Source organism: Biomphalaria glabrata, chromosome 8 (genome assembly GCF_947242115.1).
Source record: "Biomphalaria glabrata chromosome 8, xgBioGlab47.1, whole genome shotgun sequence".
Taxonomy (NCBI): Eukaryota; Metazoa; Mollusca; class Gastropoda; family Planorbidae; genus Biomphalaria; species Biomphalaria glabrata.
Genome location: NC_074718.1, coordinates 39,324,290 through 39,347,052, shown reverse-complemented (window position 1 = coordinate 39,347,052; position 22,763 = coordinate 39,324,290). Strand labels below are relative to the sequence as shown.

At 37.1% G+C, this 22,763-nt stretch overlaps 1 protein-coding gene across 1 annotated transcript in view; it reads left to right on the top strand.

Moving 5' to 3' along the window:
- LOC106076285 (eukaryotic translation initiation factor 5B-like) overlaps positions 1-22,763 on the top strand; it is a 60,669-nt gene that overhangs the window by 14,935 nt on the left and 22,971 nt on the right. Inside the window, exons 11-18 of the mRNA XM_056037318.1 lie at positions 2,100-2,315; positions 3,471-3,688; positions 3,955-4,062; positions 4,166-4,276; positions 5,388-5,455; positions 6,098-6,239; positions 6,433-6,564; positions 6,714-6,896. Coding sequence (XP_055893293.1) covers positions 2,100-2,315; positions 3,471-3,688; positions 3,955-4,062; positions 4,166-4,276; positions 5,388-5,455; positions 6,098-6,239; positions 6,433-6,564; positions 6,714-6,896 — 1,178 coding nt within the window. The remainder of the gene's footprint in view (positions 1-2,099; positions 2,316-3,470; positions 3,689-3,954; positions 4,063-4,165; positions 4,277-5,387; positions 5,456-6,097; positions 6,240-6,432; positions 6,565-6,713; positions 6,897-22,763) is intronic.

The window sequence follows — 22,763 nt, the reverse complement described above, 5'->3', positions numbered from 1 at the left end:
CTGGCTTCAATAGTGGCATTGTGGAGTTGTTGAAGGTGATCAGACCAGTTGGGGATATAATCTTTTCTTGCTCCTCTAGGAATTGATTCCTTAGCTGCTAGGAGTATTGCTTTGGAGAAAGCTGAGAATGACTTATTAACCTGATTTGATTTGCAGTTTATTGAAGTTGTATATATGTCTGTGAGCTTTGAGAATAGGTGCCAGTTGGCTTTTTTGTAGTTCCATCTGGGGATGGTGGAGTTTTCTAATATTTTGAAGGAGGTATCGATACTGATCAATATGGGTCTGTGGTCACTGGTGGCTAGCTGGTCTGCAACTTCTCTAATGCACTTTTTGGATAAGTTGTCTGTTGCAAAGGCTAGATCTGGAGTGGTTGATGTTAGCCAGGCTCTTGAAAAAAAGGTTGGTTTGTCCTCAGGTTTATTTAGCAAGATAAGTCTGTTCTCTGCTTGCCATTCTTCAATTTCTTCTCCCCTGGCATTTAGGTCTGGGTATCCCCAGCTCTGAGAGTGACTATTCATATCTCCTAAGATTAGAAAGTCTTCTTGGTCAGGTATTTGTATGTGGTCAATCTCTATTTCCTTGTCTGGTGGGAAGTAGCAGTTAAATAGATTAATATTTCCATCTGGGAGAATTAGCTTAGTTCCCATTATTTCTGTTTCTGAGGAGTTGGGCATAGTTATGTCTGTGGTAGGGATGTCATTTTTAATGAGGGTGAGGATTCCTCCTTTGGGTCTGATTTCTCTATCTTGTCTGATGCAGGTGTAGCCTCTAATGGAGAAACGAAGATTACTGTTCAAATGAGTTTCTTGGATGCAAGCTACATCAATTTCTTTCTCATGCAGAAATATTTTTAGAGCTTCTTTTTTCTTTTGGATGCCCTCTGCGTTCCATTGTAAGATTTTTAGACTTTTGGTCTTGGAGTGTTGGCCAGTAGTATTTACTTTCTTGTCCCTGCTCCTGGCTCCACAGGCAGAGATAGAAGAACCACCAGCTCGCTTGTGTGGGCTCCTTCGAGGCGGAGAGCCCGGCCCCCTACCTGTGCGGCGGGATTCCACAGGCAGGACGCCACATCTATTAGAATCGTTACTGAACTCCAACATAGATGAGGTTGCGTGTCAATGTGTTATGCGCCAGGAGGCCCATTGACTCCGACTTCAGCCTGCTTTTCTTTCTGGGTGTGCTCCCATAGCCTTTGATCATCCAAGATCATCTGCAAGGCAGCAGGTGTTTAGTTACGGAGTTTTCTCTCCTAGATGAACTGCTATCCCAAGCAAACGGGTTTCATCTACCCGGGTTTAGAGTTAGAGCGCCCTATACTCGCTTTTTGCAATCATTTCCCTGGATTTCTGAGATGTTTTTAGTAAATATTCTAACCACTGGAATACTTCACCTCATCCTCCATGACTGCAAACCAGTTGGTCCGCGGCTGTTTATTTGCTATTCACAGCTAACCCTTATATCTAAGGGTCTTTCCCCTATCCGCCACCTGGGGACGCGCTTGGTAGAAGGTGGTAGCTCCCCCAAGTATCAGTTAATAATAAATTTCCTGTGAACTCAAAGTTGGTTGTGAAGTGTGATGTTTGCTTTGAAATCCTGATTGCATTCAATGCAAGGGTAGCTTGGCCTATTTACGAAATATCAATTTTAGTTACAAGAATGATATAAATAGCATCTTTATAAATCTTAACGCATACTATTGTATTGAAGAAAAATTCTAGGCTTAAAAAATTAAATTGAAAAAACAAATTTCAAAACATTAATATGAGAGTGTAATAATGGACAATAGTTTTTTTAATTGAAAAGATCTAGTGCATTTAAATTTCTCATAAACTTTCTCTAATTTTTGTTTTGTTTGATCTGAGTTGACTATCCCTATAAAAAGTAAGATTGGCTATAGAAAGATGAGTGCAATAATTTTTATTAATTAACCAATGAGAAATATCCTTAGTTTATTTGATCTAAGACGGTCGACAAATCTTGCCTGGTGCCCCAACGGTCCAACAGACTAAGGGATAGGTAAAAGATAAAAAAGGTATTTGATCTATTTATTTCAGCTCAAGCGGGTGCTAAAAGTTTGTTTGATCCCTGTATTTCAGCTCAAGCAGGTGGCGATCATGTAGAGAAGTCTCCTTCCCCCACCACACCTACCTCCACCACTGAAATATTAATCATCCCATCAGAGCCTGATGTTTCCAAAACCAGTGAGGATGTTGATGAACCAGAGATCAGCACATCTCTTGAAGCTGAAGTCATATCAGATGAAGTCAAAGAGGCCTGGGATGCTGAAAGTGACAAAGAGGAAAATGATAAAGGTTAGCTTTGACAAGGAACACCTTATTCCATACTTTTCCCCATTTGGCTTAACTGCCCTAAGAAGATAAAAAAAAAATTGTTATGCCATGGACTTTGTCGGATTAAAAAAAAAATAAAATAATAATAATAAAATTAGGCAAATAATTTTTTTAATTATTTTTTTTTTGCAAAATTAAATTAGTGAATGAAAAATTCATTTATGGTTTTCCATTTTTTTCCAATGTGGTTACACACAGGTCCATTTATTAAAAGTAGGGTTAATTAATACATCCTTTCTTTCATATCAATAGCATTGGCATTGATAATAATCCTGAAACAATCTTATTTCTGACGATGCTTATTGCACTGATATTGTAACTTGTGCTTTGTATGAATTGATTGACTCTGTTCTTGATCTCAATGCTTTGTATGAATTGATTGACTCTGTTCTTGATCTCAATCTATTCTTCATCTATTCTATAACTAGTAAATATCTATTATGACAGATTGGATGATATTGCATTGGTACATAATTTTAATGATTGGAGACTTTTAATATAAATACATTTTGAACAGAACTAGCAGACTATATGGTGTCACTATGGGGTAAGGCAATTTTTTTTTCTTTTTAGTTTCCATCCATTCTACAAAAATATTTTCATTTGCCTCCATAGGGATATTGTTGCTGGAGCTATGTAGGTTGCCATAACTTTGGTGCTTTTGTTGTCTTCAGCTATTTTTCTCATCTTATCTCTGCCTGTGGTCCCGTATGGGGCATAGGCTACCAACCAGTTTCCTCCAGGTGCCTTGGTTCTGGGTGGTTTCCACACCTTGCCTGTCTGCTTGGCATCTGCTTCCTAATGTATTTTATGTATTCCTGGGCTGTCCCCTCTTCCTCTTTCCTTGGGGGGGTTCCAGGTTAGAGCTTGCCTTGTTATGTTAGACATAGGCTTGCAAAGGGTCTGACCTATCCATCTCCAGCGTCTCTGAAGGATATCTACTCAAGGCTTGCTGCTTTGTTTCTTTTCTCAGCTATTTTTACTATCAGGATAATAAGATTAGATTTTGATCAGAATGGAACTCAATTTATTCCACCCCCTCCCATTTTTTTTTCTGTCTTCTTTTAGTTGTATATAAAGAAAAAACTAAAATGTCCACTTTGTATGTCTGATCAGATTCCAAGCCAGCTGTGCAGATTGAGAAGAATAAGGAACCTGTTAGTGTAGCTGTGGAGAAGAAAGAGGTGGAAGAGGAAGAAGAAGAGGAGGAGGAGGAGGAGGAAGATGATGAGGAAAGTGAAGAGGAGAGTGAGTCTGAAAGTGAGGAAGAAAGTAGTGAGGAGTCTGAAGATGAGGAAATGTCACCAGCTGAAAGAGGAAAAGAAAAAGTCATGGTAATTATTTGAAAAGATGATTTACAATTTAAATGTTATATTTTCCAATAACATTATGGAACTAGATTTAAAAAAAGAAATTAATTTAAAAAATGAACAATATAATCTTGCTTTCAACTTCTTCAGATTAACTTTTCCTAGTGATATTAACGCTCTTAGTGCTTACAAACCATCACATCACACAAACATAAATTTAACCCAAACTTAGCAAGCAGTCCATGTCTTAGATTGAAAAAAATTGAATTAAAAAACTGAAAATTTTTCAGAAAAGAGCAGAGAAAGCCCAAAAAGAAAGATCAATTGACAACTTGAGAGCCCCTGTTGTATGTGTCTTGGGTCATGTCGACACTGGCAAAACAAAAATTTTGGACAAGGTATGTTGTCCATATAGAAATAAAGGATTACAGAAATAAATTTTAAATATAGATTCATGGTAAATGTTATCAGTGATAAATTATTCTATCTTCGTTTTTTTAGTTGCGCAGAACCAATGTACAAGACAATGAAGCTGGTGGTATCACACAACAGATTGGTGCCACCAATGTTCCCAAAGAGGCTATCATAGAGAAAACAAAGATGTGTAAAGAGGTGGGCTATGTTCTGAAGTTCATTCAATGTGTGCTTGCCATCTTAATTGTATGTCAGCTGTCTCTACTTAAACCATCATCTCAACATTAGAAGCTGGTTGTCACCATTGGTTCTCTCAGCTGTGTTGATACATAGTTGTTGGGTTGTAACTCCAGACAGTCCACTCCAAATACTCCATTTGAAGTGAATTAGCTTTGAATAAAACTTCAACAAGCTTAAAACAGAGAACTAGTTGACAAAGATACACATATTCAACTTCTATTTAGATGTATGCAAAAACATAAATGAAATAGTGATATCTTGAACAGGTTAACCAAAATACTCATTCTGAAAAAAGAAAAACTGCATGCCTTTCTATCACTAATCTATTGCTTGTCCTTTCTCTACTTGAACTGTCACTCCCTCTGTATATTTATAACCTCATACTTTTGATTACATCAGAATCTGTGTCAGCTAATACAAACAAATTAACTGCCATAACTTTACTCAAACTGTCATCACCAATTAATTCTGTGTTTGTTTTAAAAACAAAGAAGCTGTTGTTGAAACCTCTTGTAATATTTTTCTATCTTTACACATGCTATAAATATATAAAAAAAAAGAAATATATCTAATATATAGGGTTTTTAACAATAATGAATCAGATGTGGAAAAATAACTGGTTTTGCATTGCCATGTGAAATGCTGCACTTGTCCTTAATATTCGAAATCGAAGACATTGTCATTATTATTTTATAGCTGTAAATCATGTTATAGTTGTATATCACATGATCTATAGTTGTAAATCTTATAATTTATAGCTGTAAATCACATATTTGTTTTTTTATCATGATTAAGTTTGAGAGTTGAGTTGTTCATACTATCAATTAGACTTAAGTTTCTCTAACAAGCATAACATCTACAAGTTCGCAGTGGCAGTTAATTTTAGGACCATGTTTTTTTGCTATGATGGTAACATCGCCTGGCTATCTGTATAGTTTTACTTTTCTTTAGTTAATATTTAATTTGCTATCCATGGATCTGGCTAAACATAAAAACAGTACTGTTTGTGTTACAAAAAATGTCTGATTCAAGATATGTTGATTGTAATAATATTTTGCCTATTCTACAGTTTGCTAAACAAGAGTTGAAATTACCAGGTCTTCTGATCATTGATACACCTGGCCATGAATCTTTCAGGTAACTAGAATTTTCATAATTCATTTCCAAGACTAGCTTAATATATAATAATGTTTATTTTTGTTGTTTCCCATTATTAGTTGTTAGCTTGAAATACGCTGGTTGTCTTATACATAGCATAACAATTTTTAATAATTTCTTTTGTGATATGAATTTTACATGGTTTGTAGCGCTCCTCAAAACTCCTTATCTCCTAAAAATTGAAGTTTCCTCAAATTATCATAAAATTGCAGGAATCTTCAAATTATGGCAGGATTCCTCAAATTTCCAGTCATTAAAAAAAAAATTTTGCTTATTTCTTGTTGATAATATTTATTTAAAAAATGGAGCTGGTCAAAGGGTCACATTTGGAAGATTAACTGACCAGTCATACGCGTACCTTGCTTTTTATCTGTTGCATAAATTTCAAGTGCCTTGTGATTTCATAAGGCAACGAATTGTTTTTTTCTGCTCTTATTGTTTTAACTTAAGATGATCTAGTTCTAGTGTAGTCTATTACCATAAGATAACAGTGTTATTACCACATGATAACAATGTTATCGCTACATCATATGTACTTTCTGAAAATTGCTAATAGAGAGTCGTGATAAATGAAGTGTATTTATTTTTTTTACCATTGCATATAATGTATTGTACTTTCAGTAATCTACGTGTGAGAGGTACCTCCTTGTGTGACATTGCTATTCTAGTCATTGACATCATGCATGGCTTGGAACCTCAGACCATTGAGTCTATCAATATTCTGAAAGAAAGGAAAACACCTTTTGTTGTAGCTTTGAACAAGGTAAATGATTCATGTACTCGTCATTAGTAGAGGTCAAGAAGTTGATGAAGACTTCACCAATTCATTGAGGACAAATTTAAGTTAAATGATGATTGTTTTCACATAATATAATAGCAGCTATTTACTGCTTAAAATATTTTTGTGGTTGTTTGTCACGAACTCATTTATGGACATTTCCTTTATTCTCCCTAAGATTGACAGATTGTACCAGTGGAAGCCTCAACCAACAGCAGATGTTCAAAATACAATCAAGAAACAGACTCCACACACAAAAGCTGAGTTTGATGAAAGAGCTCAACAGGTCATTGTACAGTTGGCACAAGAAGTAAGTGGGGACTATCAATATTACTTTACTAGATCAGTCTCTTGTCTAGGTATGTGACAGGTGTGTATGGAAGAGAGTTTATTCCATGATAGAGAAGGTGGACAAATTCTGGATTAGACTTTTATTTTTTGTTTGCTTTGTACTCCTAGGGTCTCAATGCTGCACTTTTCTATGACAACAAAAATCCAAAAGAGTACATTTCCCTTGTGCCCACATCAGCTCATTCTGGAGACGGTATGGGCAACTTGGTAGCACTTATTGCAGAACTGTGCCAGACATTACTGGCCAAAAGATTAATGTACAGTGCTAATTTACAAGCTGTCACCATGGAGGTAAGGCTTCTTTCTTTGGCTTCACTTAGAAAAATGTGTACTAGTGGCCTCAATAAGGAAATGTAATTTATAAAAAAAAAATTGACGACTGTTTTTAGCAGTGACTGCTTAGAGACTTCCTAACTCGCTCAGTGTTGTTTGAAAGAACTAAATACATCGTTTATAAGATTTAAAAGGCAACATTCATGCAATCTAGGTGTGAGATTTTATGAGAGTACAACTGAACTGCAGGGGCCAGCTACACTCCTTTCATTTTTTGTTTTGTTTATCTTGTAGTTGCTTCAGTGAAATTAAGCACACATTTTCTGTCATCGTTGAAATTTGTTCACTTTTTTTTTTCTTTTTGTAATGTATGCTTGAAGTCAAGCATATCAAAGGTAGATTGACTTGATATGCTTGATAATGGTTTAGTCTTATCCATTCCAGTTTACAATATTTTGTTTACTAATACTTACAAACCTTTGATTGCAAGTAACTTTTTCTTAGAAGTGTTTTCATGTTTGTATGCTCAGTAATATACTTATTACATTGTCCTCAAAAAGATGAACTTTCTATTCTTTCTCGAAACAATTGATAAGATTTATTATACTTCTCAACTAAAGAATTTCTTGGTGTTGTGAATCTTCAATAAGTGAGTGACAGAGCGTGAACTAGTAGCTGAACCTAGCATTTGATGACTAGATCTATAGGATCATTTTTCTATTTATTTGATCTGTGCCTGTCTAAACCCACAAAACTCTGATCCTCCTATAAAGCAAAATACTTTACATTTTTTAAGATGCCATTTTGTCACAGTTATGCAAGGTTGTCTTATTGACAAATAGTAATACCTGTCTATACATGTTGCATGAGAAGCTTCTTTTTTATTCTTTTTATTATTGGCTATTGGCACTCTCTAAGTTGGGAATTTATTTTATCTACATCAAAACAGCACGGCTTATCACATCATTAAGGATGCTAAGACTTTTTCATCATTTAGAAGACTAATTCTTCCAAGAAAATGATTAAGTTAATGCTAAAATGATAGGTGGCGTTAATGGCATTATTACCATCTTCTATTCCTTCTTCTGAAATGGTTGACATATTCAATTCAATATTCAATTTCTCTATGGAAAGTTCAAGCAGATTAGGCCGAAGCAGGACGTTTTGGCGACGCCGTTTTGGCGACGCCGTTTTGGCGCGAAGGTCGTTTTGGCGCGAAATACATTATGTACGTTTATGGTATTATTTCTTTTAAAAGAATTATTCATATCTATATTTTGCCTGAGTGTTAGTGTTAAGACATATTTTTCACTACTAAATGTAAATGTGTGTTTGTTTTTCACATCATTTTCTTTAATAAACATTTTGGCTTGTGTATGTATGTGTATGTGTGTATTTAGAGGCACACTTTTATTTTCAAAAAAGTTTTTTAAGATATTACTTTAAAATTAAAAACAAAATGAAACGATGATAGACAAAAAATTGATGCAATTATTTGTTTGCATTAACATTGGTTTATTTAATGACTGTATGGTATCTCCAGCTATACATACCAAACACTTGCTAATAATAAGTAAAAATATAATACATGTAAGATGTTTCTCAAAAGTCTTTAAGTTAAGTATACATAGACACCATTGTTATTCGCCTAAGTCGCTGGAATTCAAGGGTTCATTTAAAAAAAGCTACGTGCTTATTAAATTATGGTCAAATGATATCTCGCGCCAAAACGTCCCGTCTCCAAAACGGCGGCGCCAAAACGCAGAGTAAGCTTCAAGATGAAAGAGTGGTACTATTTAAGTTGGTAAGATTTATCTGAAGTTTAGGTTATACATTTACACAGAGCTTTCATTTGGCGTAACCAATGTACATATGATTCAATTCAGTGCTGCAAAGATCTATCTGCAGATGTCCAGAGCCTATTCTTTCATTTTCTGACTCTCACTTAAAGAGAGTTAGTGTTCATACTCCGCTCCTTGATAGCTAACTCAATCTCTATTCAGCTCAGATAAACTCTTCCCTCCTGTTTCAAGATTTTTTAAAAGTAGAGCATCCAAATCAAATAGGTTTTAAACATTTTAATATATATGTACTAGCCATATGTTACCCGCGGGTCTTAATTTGCGTATCACTGTCGATATAGTCACTGGGAGTGTTTTGTAAACAATTAAACGAAATAATAATTTTATAAGTATAGTGAATGTAAAAATAGCATGAATGGAGTTATCAAAATAGCTAATAGACCTAAATCCATTGTTTTCTTATAAAAACATTTGCTTGTAGGCCTACATATATTTGATTAAAATATGAAATGAATAGACTTTATTTTGTATGTTCATGTGTTAAAGTATAAAGTAGATCTATCATCTTTGAATTAGATCTTGAGTTAGAGATAGCCTAGATTTAGACTAATCTAGAGTTTAATATTGGCTTGGATAGAGTTCTTGCTGCGCGTGCGTGGAGGCACTTTTTTTGTTAGATGTACAGAATCATGAATGGAACTATTAAAATGTATGTCAATACGACTTAGCAGCTATGGCGAACGACTGTATAAAAAAATGCTTTAGGAAAACAAATTTGAATGTTAATTTGATTAAAATATGAAATGAATGGACTATAATTAGTATGTTTATGTGTTAAAGTATAAAACTATCTTTGTGAAGAGAAGTTCTATCATCTTGGAGTTGAATTAAGAGTTTTAGACCTAGGAATAGAGAGTTGTGTAACATTTCGGTCTTGTCTAATGAAAGAATGTACGCCAGGACTTCTAAATTCGCGGATATAAGGAACAAATTTATGTAAAAATGCTTTTAAAACACAAATTTGAAGGTTAATTTTATTAAATAATGAAATCAATAGACTATATTTTGTATTTTCATGTGTCAAAGTAAAAAACTATCTGTGCAAAGTGTAGTTTTAAAAATTAGATCTAGATCTTGATCCTTTCGATCTAAACATGGTAAACATATCCTTGATTCATCAAATACTAATACTTTTATAGACTTGAGCAATTTTTTTTTTTGAGGGTCCTTAGTTTGTTTCAGGGCTACTATACATACGTCACGGTTCCAGTTAGCACCCAAGGAACATTTGTGCAAAGTTTCATCAAGATTGGTCAAACGATTTTGATTTCTCTTCGGAACATACATACTCCTTGCATTCTACTTTATAGCAGGCCTATAGATTTACAAGGGCCCTGATGATTTAACGCTCATCACTAATTCTCCCACTTGCCATGGATGTACAAATATGAACAAGTTAACCTTTTTATCTCTTGCCTTGGATCTAGGACAACTAAGATATTTTCATGATTGAAACCGCAGTGGTTAAATTTGCTGGGAAAGATTTTTTATTCGCAATTTGGATTGGACCCGACATGTTTTTTTAAAGCCGACACATTGAAAAGTACAAGACAATACTTCAGTTTTAGAGCACTTTACGTTTGTGCCCAATTTCCTTTGATAACACTCTTTTAGCTCATTCTGTAGAGCATCTGACTTTAAATCTAAGGGAAAGGGGTTCAAGTCCCTTATAGCGCAACAATTTGTTTACATTTTAAAATATTTTTTAAATAGCTTTTTTTCACACAATTTAATTTTAATAATTCGATCTGCATAAAAGTTGAAACCGTAATTGATAACCTCGATTCCAAGATGAGTTTTAACACTTTATTTTAAAAAATTGATGTTTTAAAGCATTAGAGAGCCTTTCAAATGGGCCCAAATCATGTGTGTGTATGTGTCGGTGATGTGTTACAAAGTGGGTCTTTCAAAAACAAGTTTTTGTCTGAAAAAGTATAACAAATTGCGGGCTTCAAGATAGAAAAAGACGGAGAGAGAGAGAGAAGGAAAGAAACAAAGAGCGGGCATTGCATTACGTAACAGATACACTAAGTCACGTTACAATAATTCTCGGGCTAAAAAGTGTGTTAGGCGAATCATTAAAATATGGAAATATGGCCTGAAATTTCAAAGAAAAGGAAAAGGTGGGGATGTTACAGCCATAATAAACCATTAAAAGAACAAATCAACGAGCGTACTTTGTGTGTACTGCTAAAATACATATATTTATATATTTCATTTGATGAAATTTAGATATTGATATTGCTCTTTCTCTACATAACATTTCGCAATACAATGAGCCAAAGTCTAGCCTTCTATTTCTTATTTGAAAACAGTAGGGAGTCAATTTCTATTTGAATTTTTAACTACATGAATATTTGCTGGTGAGATCACACTTCCTTTGGCCACAAACTAAAAAAAATTTAGATCTATTACTTCAAAAAATATTTCACAAAATAAAATGATCAAATAGTTCAATAAAATCACGAGATGTTATTATGAGACCTGTGCAATTACCTGTTAATATCCAAAGTGTTGTATAAATATAAATATATTGTGCTAAGGGTACTTACTCTTTAAACTCAAATAGAAAATGAAAATATTCAGTTACTTCCCTTACATAAAAAAACAAACAACAATATTGTCTTATCGTCAACACGTTGTGTGTTTATTTACACGCTTTCTGATGTGTACAACTCGTGCACATTTAAAACATTTACAAGTAAACTCCAAAAGCACATGTTGTCCTTGCGGGATTCGTTTTGAATACAAACTGTTGTGAAAATTGGGCAGGTTACTAATCGTGATCGTTTGTGGACCTAGCTCTACAACTTGGCCATTTTGTAATAGGCTTGTCCAAATCACTCTCTGGAGGACACATCTTGATTTAAAAAAAAATATTTTTGGTGACAGTTTGAAGTAGAATCCAATTCATCTTTAGTACTCTTATTTAATATGTTAATTTAGTTACATTCAATCACAACCCCTTTTCTCTCTAGTGCAATTAGATCATAATGGCCAAAGTAAGAAATCCAGCCAAAGATATATATTTGTATATGGTCTCAGGAGTGTCATTTCTTTTCATAGCTCATTCTCTCCTTCTCCTTCACTCTGCTCTTCTCTCTCTCTCTCTCTCTCTTTCTCTCTCTCTCTCTCTCTCTCTTTAATCTGTGCTGAGTTAATGTTCAGGTGTGATTCTTGTCATCAGTGGTATGTGGTATGTATTGAGATGTCTATGCCGAGGCTTGTTTTCCAACTTGATGCATTCATTCAGACTTGGCTCATACCTCTAGTCACACACACACACACGCACGCACGCACACACTTCCTCTGAACTCCTCCACACTCGCATTTTCTCCAACTGTGGAATGGGGTATTGGCTCTGGGACAAGTTGAATACCCACTTGACTTCCCATGGAACTAGACGTTTGTTCAGCTGTTCAGTACGACACTTACCTTAATCAACACGCCCCCCCCCTTTACCCAATCTTTCCTCCACCCTCTCATTGCTCCCATTTTCTCCCCCCCCCCCAAATCCCTTTCATTGATACGCCTGGATGCTACATTCAATAAATGTACTTAAGTGTGTATGTGTGTATGGATGCCGGTGAAATGTAAATATTAGAAACTAAGCGCAGTATTTGTTATTTGGTTAAGATAGTAATAAGGAGCAGTATTTGATACTTGGTTAGGATAGTAATAAGGAGCAGTATTTGATACTTGGTTAGGATAGTAATAAGGAGCAGTATTTGATACTTGGTTAGGATAGTAATAAGGAGCAGTATTTGATACTTGGCTAGGATAGTAATAAGGAGCAGTATTTGATACTTGGCTAGGATAGTAATAAGGAGCAGTATTTGATACTTGGTTAGGATAGTAATAAGGAGCAGTATTTGATACTTGGTTAGGATAGTAATAAGGAGCAGTATTTGATACTTGGTTAGGATAGTAATAAGGAGCAGTATTTGATACTTGGTTAGGATAGTAATAAGGAGCAGTATTTGATACTTGGTTAGGATAGTAATAAGGAGCAGTATTTGATACTTGGTTAGGATAAGTAGAAGTTGATGTTCTTGGTTAGGATAGTAAGAAGGAGCACTATTTGATATTTGGCTAGGATAAGTAGAAGCTGATGTTCTTGGTTAGGATAGTAAGAAGGAGCATTATCTGTTACTAGGATAGGATATTAAGTAGTAGCAGTGTATGCCTATGTTTACTTGGCCATGATAGTAAGTAGTAGTACCAGTATAGGCCTTTGTTTATTTGGTCAGGATAAAAATTAGGAGCAATTTATGTTATTTGGCTAGGATAAGAAGAAGCAGTATACGTTATTTGGCCAGGACAGTAAGTATGAGCAGGATATTTGATATGGCTAGGATAAGAAGGAGCAGTATACGTTATTTGGCCAGGACAGTAAGTATGAGCAGGATATTTGATATGGCTAGGATAAGAAGGAGCAGTATACGTTATTTGGCCAGGAGAATAAGTATGAGCAGGATATTTGATATGGCTAGGATAAGAAGGAGCAGTATACGTTATTTGGCCAGGAGAATAAGTATGAGCAGGATATTTGATATGGCTAGGATAAGAAGGAGCAGTATACGTTATTTGGCCAGGAGAATAAGTATGAGCAGGATATTTGATATGGCTAGGATAAGAAGGAGCAGTATACGTTATTTGGCCAGGAGAATAAGTATGAGCAGGATATTTGATATGGCTAGGATAAGAAGGAGCAGTATACGTTATTTGGCCAGGAGAATAAGTATGAGCAGGATATTTGATATGGCTAGGATAAGAAGGAGCAGTATACGTTATTTGGCCAGGACAATAAGTATGAGCAGGATATTTTTCTTTTATTGATGAATTTGACTAATGTATGTTTAAATGAAAAAAAAAGCAAAACCTGTGCACTGTCGCTTAAAATTCTGTCTTGTTTTTATTACCTGTGGTGGGAGAGATTTTGGTGAGTAATCGCTGGACATGTGATCTAATAAGTGATCTCAAGTGCTCTCTGGACAACTTATGTAATACCTTAGCTCAGTGATGTCCAGCCTTATTCATCCTGCTAAATAAGACTTACTTAGTTAGGTCCTCCCTCGTCATTCAGCGCTTTGGGCGGCAAGCTGTCTCCACAAAGATCTGTCTTCATTCTGCAGCCCAATTTAATTTCCGGCATTCGTGTCGCGGGCCACATCAAAGATACACATAAGAAATGAAATAGACCAGGAAAAAAAAAGTGTTATTTGAACCCCGTCAATCTAGTGCTTAATTAATGGGATGTTTGACGTTGACCCCAAAACCAACTTTTGAATACCCGGCTGCATAAATTCAACACGACGCCTGGAGCACTGTTCATCTGAGAAGCGATTATTTAGCCTGGGTGTCGCTGAGACAGTCCCAATGAATAAATGTTCATCTTTAATGCTGCTAGCAAGTTGGATCATTTCTTTCTTTGGGAAACGCATCCGTAGCGGCTGATCATGTAGCGCGGCCCGGGTTTGTTTTACATAATTCGGATGTTCCTTCAGAGTTGAAGATAGTTTACTTCCTAGTCCAAACCTCCCGCAGGACGACGGGGGATGGGAACGGGCAGGGTTTGAACCCTCGACCGTCGATAAATCCGCACGACAGTCCAGCGCGCAAACCGTACGACCAGGCAGCCATCAGGTTGGGGAGAGGACAAGGTCCATCCTTTCCGTCTGCTAAGTGAAGAGTTGCAAATTTGTTTGAAAAGCGCTTTTGTCCGGATGCACTTGTGAAATCAAGTCCTCTTTGCCTAGTAGTTTTGTGTTAAGTCATGTGTGACGTCTTGTCGCATAAAATCGCCGGTCGTTCAGTTGAGACACTTGCTTTGATTTCATTAATCCAGCTTAATGTTTCAAAACCCACATTTGAACCAGTGCACTTCGCTGCTCAACACCCAAAATACTCGATACTCGCTGGACTTCTGATCTAATACGTGATCTCAAATACTCGATACTCGCTGGACATCTGATCTAATACGTGATCTCAAATACTCGCTGGACATCTCATGTGGCTCCACCTAAGACTACTTTGAAGTCTATTATGCTAAGAAACTTTTCTTACTTTACTTGACTTGTGCTAGATCTAGTTGCGTGATTTTTTTTTCTTGTCTTCCCATGATCCCGCTTATTGTTTTCCCACTTCTGCTGTCCTGTACACGTGTCTGTCCGCAGATCTCGATGCAAAACTGAAGCAAAAGAAAAAGAAAAGGTTGTATCGGGTACGAGACCGATCAAATAGGCCGACACTTCAGTGCCAGGTCAAGGTCACGTGTCCAGCTGGGCAGACGACTTTTACAAATTTATCCGCCCACTGCTCCTCCACCCCCCCCCCTTAAAAAAAAGGAACACCCCTTTTCCCTCTGAGCCCTTCCCCTCCTTCCATTCGCCCCCCCCCCCCCTCCATGTCTGCACTTTTCCATCTTTCATTTGTTTCTATGAATGGAGTCGCAGCACATGTGCAGGGAGGCGTTGCGAAGTAGAGAGGGGGGGAAAAAACATGGATCAACAGATGCATTTCCCGAAACTATTCTGAAGTGGCTGAGAACAAATTGAGCATTGGGGTGAGGGTGCGAGGTAAGGAGGGATGCTGGGGTGACCCCCGGGGTGGGAGGGCATTATAGAATTCTGTGCCAACCTTTTTTTTTTTTCGTGTACTGATTTTCTTGTGTACAGAAGTCAATAGTTTCGTGTACATGTCCCATATTACGCTCTCCAGTCTTGTAAGACGAATCCTCACTTCTAGAACATTGTATTCAAAGCGGCGTTGCTAAGGTTGAGAAGACACTGAAGAGGACCAATTAAAACAAAATAAAACCTTACACAGTCTGTGTAGATATCAACCTGCTTTGGAAGAACATGTTTAGATTGATAAGAACGTACATTTTAATAAACGTGTAATACAATGTATCAGAAGCAACCTGCTCATGTAATGATGTAATACAAAATAGAATGCATACCTTTGACTATAACACGAGCTTAATATACAAAGCAAAGGAAAGCAAAGACATATATATATACATACTGGAGTATGAATGTAAATATAGTATATTTTGTGTGATATCCTATTATTTGTTTGCGCTAATAATGTATTGTTATGTGTAATGCTCAATTGTAAAACAAATTTCCTCATGGATAATAAAGTTTGTTTTTATTACTATCATTATCATATATATGTATAGTGCCATAGACCGGTATAGTTATGTTAAAGAAGAGAGAGAGAGAGAGAGATTGATTTAACTATAGACATAGCTACATTTCATTTAAAGAAGAAAATCCTATCTAAATGAGTTCTCTTCCTTGGCTCATCTTTTTCACAAACATATTTTGGACTATTTCCAGGTTCAAATATGTAGCACACTTCCGGGCAGACTAGCTTTTAAGGATGAGGTTGTGTTTTTTTTTTTGTTTGACAGAGAGGGAGAGAAGAGGGAGGACTATAAAGCTCATGAATAGCAACATGGCACGGTGCCACACGCACCTCGGTTTTATGAATCGCTTCATAGACCTTCACCTCTACACTCATCCCCTCGCTATTTTTTTTTTACACACTTAATGGATTTCTTGAATCTGTTTTATCAAACATCTATCTTTCCTTTTCTATCTATCTATCTATCTATCTATCTATCTATCTATCTATCTATCTATCTATCTATCTATCTATCTATCTATCTATCCATCCATCCATCCATCCGTCTACTTGTACCGCTATATCGTGAGATTTAATGCCTCCCTGTACACACATTTTTCTGAGTGTCTTAACTTGAAATCTAAAATCTTGTTTTCATCTTTCACCATGAAACATCATCTTTTACCTCAATCTTAAATACCGCCGATCTTACATACTGTCATCTGTCCATCTTTTATTATACAATGTTCTCCGTGTTACAGTACTTGGACACTCTGTTACAGTATTTACAATCTTTTCATGTTACAGTACTTGCACAATCTTCATGTTTGGCAGTACTTGCACACTCTCTATGCTGCAGTACTTACACTCTCAACATGTTACAGTAATTACACTCTCTCTATGTTTCAGTACTTACACAATCTCCATGTTTGGCAGTACTTGCACACTCTCTATGATGCAGTACTTACACTCTCAGCATGTTGCAGTAATTACACTCTCTCTATGTTTCAGTACTTACACAATCTCCATGTTTGGCAGTACTTGCACACTCTCTATGCTGCAGTACTTACACTCTCAACATGTTACAGTAATTACACTCTCTCTATGCTGCAGTACTTACACTCTCAACATGTTACAGTAATTACACTCTCACTATGTTGCAGTACTTAACTCTCTCTATGTTGCAGTACTTACACTCTCTCTATGTTGCAGTACTTACACTCTCTCTATGTTGCAGTATTTACACAATCTCCATGTTTGGCAGTACTTTCTCCTTTTTACCGGCCCCCGAAAGGGGAAAAGACGCTATTAGTTTTGTGTGGAATGTCTGCCCGTCCGTATGTCCCGTTTAGATCACGTAAACTAGAAAAGATATTGTAAAATGTTTGTAAAATGTTTTACATGTTTCGGATGTTCCTTCAGAGTTGAAGATAGTTTACTTCCTAGTCCAAACCTCCCGCAGGACGACGGGGGATGGGAGCGGGCAGGGTTTGAACCCTCGACCGTCGATAAATCCAAACGACAGTCCAGCGCGCAAACCGCACGACCAGGCAGCCATACCGACCAGGCAGCCATATTAAATATCCGACATCATGATATTTTAGACCTTTCGAAGTTCTGATGCTACGGCTACTTTTTTCTTTTCTGAAAGTGAAAAATTAAATTTTTAAAATCAACTATGGAAGTATTTTTTTTTTCATAAAAAAATATACCATTTTTACATCTATTCACTTTTAATTGTAACAAACACAGGAGGCTATTTAGTAAGGGAGATGACTATTTATCATATTTTTAACACATTTATGCAAACGGTTTAGATAAAAAATATTTTTTTTTACATATGTATTGCTAGGTTATGTAAGTTCTGTCATACTAAGTACATTTACAAAAAAATGGTTACTATTTTCTCAAAGAGAAAAAATCTGTTTAATATAATATAATATAAAATCTGCATATAAGTGGAACATAATTTAAAACAACAATGGATACGTATTTTCTCATATTATCGCGTGAACTGCAGGCGGTAATTTACACACAACCTAAGGATTTTATTTTAATTTTATTTTTACGATGTTTTTTTTTTTAATGAGGCTTTTGAATAAGTGATTGACCCTATACAAAACAATGAGATCAATAAGATAATCATTATATGAAATCAGTTAGGCAAGGTTCACATCAAACTTCACCTTCACTTTCACCTATCCCCTTGGTCTGCTGGACCGTTGGGGAACCACACAAGATCTGTCAACCTTCTTTCTCCATTCTTCTCTGTCATTTGCCTTTGATAGAATTTCCTTCTGGTATTCTTTCTGAAAATATTGAAACTTGCCTTTTTACCAGCCTGGGTGGACCACTTCGGGGGCCGATTTTGAGTTTGTGTTTCCACACAAACTGTCTTTGTAACCCTGTTTCCCCATGTTATAGTGCAGACTTCTGCTCTTAATCTGTTGGTTCTTGTCTATGTGTTGTTTTTGTAGGGACACAAATTGTATTGATACAGACAAAAGTGTTCTGATCACCTTAGACTTGTCCACACGGAAGATGCTCTTCCAAATGTAAGAGTGCATAGCTGGTGGTGGTTGCACTACACTAAGACTATTTTATAACTGATTGGAAGTTGAATTTTACAAGTGAGCTGTATGCCTAGACAAGATTGATGCTGTTGTATGAATCAATTCTGTTTCAAAATAGAAATAAAGAATTATATTTTCTCTTTTTTTTTATGTTAAAAAACATCGCTATCTTTTTTAGCGGCCCCCGAAAGGGGAAAAGACGCTATTAGCTTAGTTTTGTGTGAAATATCTGCCCGTCCGTCCCGTTTAGATCTCGTAAACTAGAAAAGATATTGAAAATCCGACATCACAATATTTTAGACCATTCAAAGTTCTGATGCAACGGCTACTTTTTTTTTCTGAAAGCGAAAAATCTAATTTTTAAAATCAGTTATGCACGCAGTTTTTTTTTAAGAGAAAAAGCTAATTAGTATGCATTACAAGTTAGACCTAATTTAAAACGAATAGTAATCATGTAAACTTCATTTTTGTGAACTTTTTTATATTGCGAAATTTTTTTTTTTTTCGAATAAGAGATTGAGCCTTTTCAAAACAATTATAAGACATCAGTTAGGCCAGGGAAGTCGCGGTGGCTGAGCGGTAAAGCGCTTGGCTTCCGAACCGGGGTCCCGGGTTCGAATCCTGGTGAAGACTGGGATTTTCAACTTTGGAATCTTTGGGCGCCTCTGAGTCCACTCAGCTCTAATGGGTACCTGACATTAGTTGGGGAAGAGTAACGCGGTTGGTCGTTGTGCTGGCTACATGACACCCTCGTTAACCGTAGGCCACAAAAACAGATGAACTTTACATCATCTGCCCTATAGACCACAAGGTCTGAAAGGGGAACTAGTTAGGCCAGGTTTACATCTAACTTTACATTCACTTTCACCTATCCTTTGATCTGCGGGACCATTGGGGCACTACACAAGATCTGTAAACCATCTTTCTCCATTCTTATCTCTTATTTGTCTTTGATATAATTTCATTCGGATGTTCTTTCTGAAAATATTGAAGCCTGCCTGGGTGGACCACTTCGGGGGCCGATTTTGAGTTTGTGTTTCCACACAAACTGTCTTTTGTAACCTTGTTTTTTTATTAAACCCTATTTTAAAAAGTCAAATGTACAGTTGGGAGATAGACAAAAAAAGGGTTGGGCTTTTTCCCCGATTATTTTTTTTCTAAAAATGTTGAAACAAAAATGCTGGTTAGGCCTTGGGTAAATTCTTTTCTGGGGGGAATTGAACAACTACTTAGTCAAGTTTACGTGTCCTTATCTCTAGTCTGCTCGTGGACAGGCTTCTGCTCTTTTATAGTCGACTTGAAGATAACATTCAAAGTTGAATCTTCGCTTAGCCCACCCATGGCTCAGGAGAAATTCATCACTCTTTTTTTCTCCTTGGCCTGGGCTCCCGTCTCGTTTTCAAGATCCCATCTTGGCATTTTTTTTGTTGACGATGTTAAAGATATGTATTTGTTACCGTCTCTTTTGCTTAAAGATGAAATCAACTGCATCTTGTCATGAGTGTTAAGAACGTGATGTTTTCTATCTGCTTGCAGTTTGGTTTGTTAGGTTTCTCAAAGTGAAGCTTTATTAAATTGTTTTTTTTTTCTATCGTCTTCAGTCTAGTTTTAAATGTAAACTTTAGAAGCATCAATACGCCTTCAAAATATGAATTGGAGAAAATTGCGTTTTCGATATTCGTTACATTTGTGTTGTGTTTTAAAATCCGAACTTCCACTTTGACCGTTTGGGTTGGCCTCCCATTTTGGTCGTTTGTATTGGCCTCCCATTTTGGGCGTCTGGGTTGGCCTCTCATTTTGGTCGTTTGTATTGGCCTCCCATTTTGGGGGTCTGGGTTGGTCTCCCATGTTGGTCGTTAGTGTAGGCCTCCCATGTTGGTCATTTTTGTAGGCCTCCCATGTTGGTCGTTTTTGTAGGCCTCCCATGTTGGTCGTTTGTGTAGGCCTCCCATTTGGTCGTTTGTGTAGGCCTCCCATTTGGTCGTTTGTGTAGGCCTTCCATCTTGGTCGTTTGTGTAGGCCTCCCATGTTGGTCGTTAGTGTAGGCCTCCCATGTTGGTCGTTTTTGTAGGCCTCCCGTGTTGACTGTTTAGGTTGCTTTCCAATGTTAACAGATGTTGCCGTTTGGGTTGGCCTCCAATGTTAGCCGTTTGTGCAACTTGAGTTCAAAATCCGTGCACTTTGAATATTACAAGCGTGGCAAGAAAGATGCAGCTTAACTGCATGATTTGAATGTCGGAGTCAGCCCAAAAGGGGCTTGGAGATACACATTCTTTTTGACGATCATTCAATCATGACTGTGTTTAGATCTCTCATCTCTAAGTCTCACTTCTCTGTAGGGAAGCCTTTTTCTACCACGTTCGTGGACAAACCGATACATGAAAGAAGGCTGAGCCACATAGAGTCGCGTGTTGAAAGGATTTGTTTCTCTAGAACTTTGAATTGTGCCCATCAATTTGACTACTTCTGACTTCTTAATGATACAACAATACAATCTTCCCCGTGACTTCTCCATCAACACACATTCTCCTCTGAGTCAGCGCTTGTCATCCCCTCACATTCCCTCCAGGAGTCGACTGCTGCTCTCATCTTCCATTCCAAGAGTAGATGTCTGCTGTCATCTTCCATTCCAAGAGTAGATGTCTGCTCTCGTCTTCCATTCCAAGAGTAGATGTCTGCTGTCATCTTCCATTCCAAGAGTAGATGTCTGCTCTCGTCTTCCATTCCAAGAGTAGATGTCTGCTCTCGTCTTCCATTCCAAGAGTAGATGTCTGCTCTCGTCTTCCATTCCAAGAGTAGATGTCTGCTCTCGTCTTCCATTCCAAGAGTAGATGTCTGCTCTCGTCTTGCATAGATGTCTGCTCTCGTCTCCCGGCCCCTTCTTCAAGCTCTAGAAGTGCTGTATCCTACGTTGGTCTAATCATTGGACCAGGTGGTCGACCAGAGAAAGGGACTGGGACTGGGGATGTCAAGGAGGGGAGTGGCGCCTAATTCAACAGGTGATCTACAACAAACATCCGCTCCAGGCTGCCGCAGTTTTCCCCTTTTTACTTATAGTTTTATCTTTCATGCTATTTCATGCTGCAGCTTCCAAATGTCTCTCTCCCCACCCCCACCCCACTTTTTTCCCTTCCCGCTACACTCCTTTCTTTAATGCTTTCTCGTTTTGCGCGTTCGCTCTTTGAACTGTGACTCACACTTGGATGTAGTTCAAAGTAAAGAACACTGGTTGAACGAACATGAGACTTTGTCTCTAGTAGTATTCTCATTAAAAAAAAGTCCCCTTTCAGATTTTGTCAGACCTTGTGGTCTATAGGGCAGTTGATGTAAAGGTCATCTGTTTCTGTGGCCTACGGTTAACGAGGGTGTCATGTGGCCAGCACAACGACCAACCGCCTTTACTTTTTCCAACTAATGTCAGGTAAAGAGCAAGATGGACTCAGAGGCGCCAGAAACCAAGCGCTTTACCGCTCCAACACCGCGCCTCAGTATTCTCATAGCCCCTTCGATCTAGTCTTCTGTTCTCAAAGTTTTATTTGCTTCATTTAGTTCTCATAGTCTGACTCTCTCCCTTCCTAGTTATTAGGAAGTTTTTTGTTTTTGTTTACCTCGAAGAACAGAAGAACAGCATTAACCGAGATTTTGAAAATAAAAACTTGTTCAATATTCGTACATTTTGCTGTTAATTCTCGTTACTCACAGATACTTAGATCCAAACTAAGGCTGTTTTTTTTTTTTTTCAAGAGTAAGCGATCGTCAGGCCAAGAAAATGGCCAGTTCTGGGCTTTGCAGACAGGGCTAGCGAAACTCCAGCCTGTTAGTCTAACTCTCCAGTTGTAAACGTTTCAACGAGGGTGGCACGACGATGATGGGGGGGGGGGGGGGGCAGTGGGAATGTCATTGTCCACGTCATCAGTCTGTATAGTCAAAGATCAACCACTTGTTTGTAGATTACCACACTCTTATTGTTTCAATGACTGTATACATATTTTTTTTCTCCACCAAAACCATTGGGTCCTGTCAAATGACAGTTTCTTTTATCAAGGCTAAATGGCCATGTCAATGCCAAGGATACGTTTTAAAACTGAGCCTGGCCTTGAAAAAATAATATTAAATCATTTCGCTTTGCGCGGATTGTCCAAATGTGTTAGACTTAATAAATCTGCTTTAGGGAGAACAATTGTTGAATTGTATTCTTAACTCTTTCTCTCCTAACTGACGATACCAACGTTGATTCCACCAGAATGTGGTAAATAATTACGGAGAGAAAGCGTTAATACTGTCATTATAACAGATGTTTCTGAAAACGTTTCTTACTA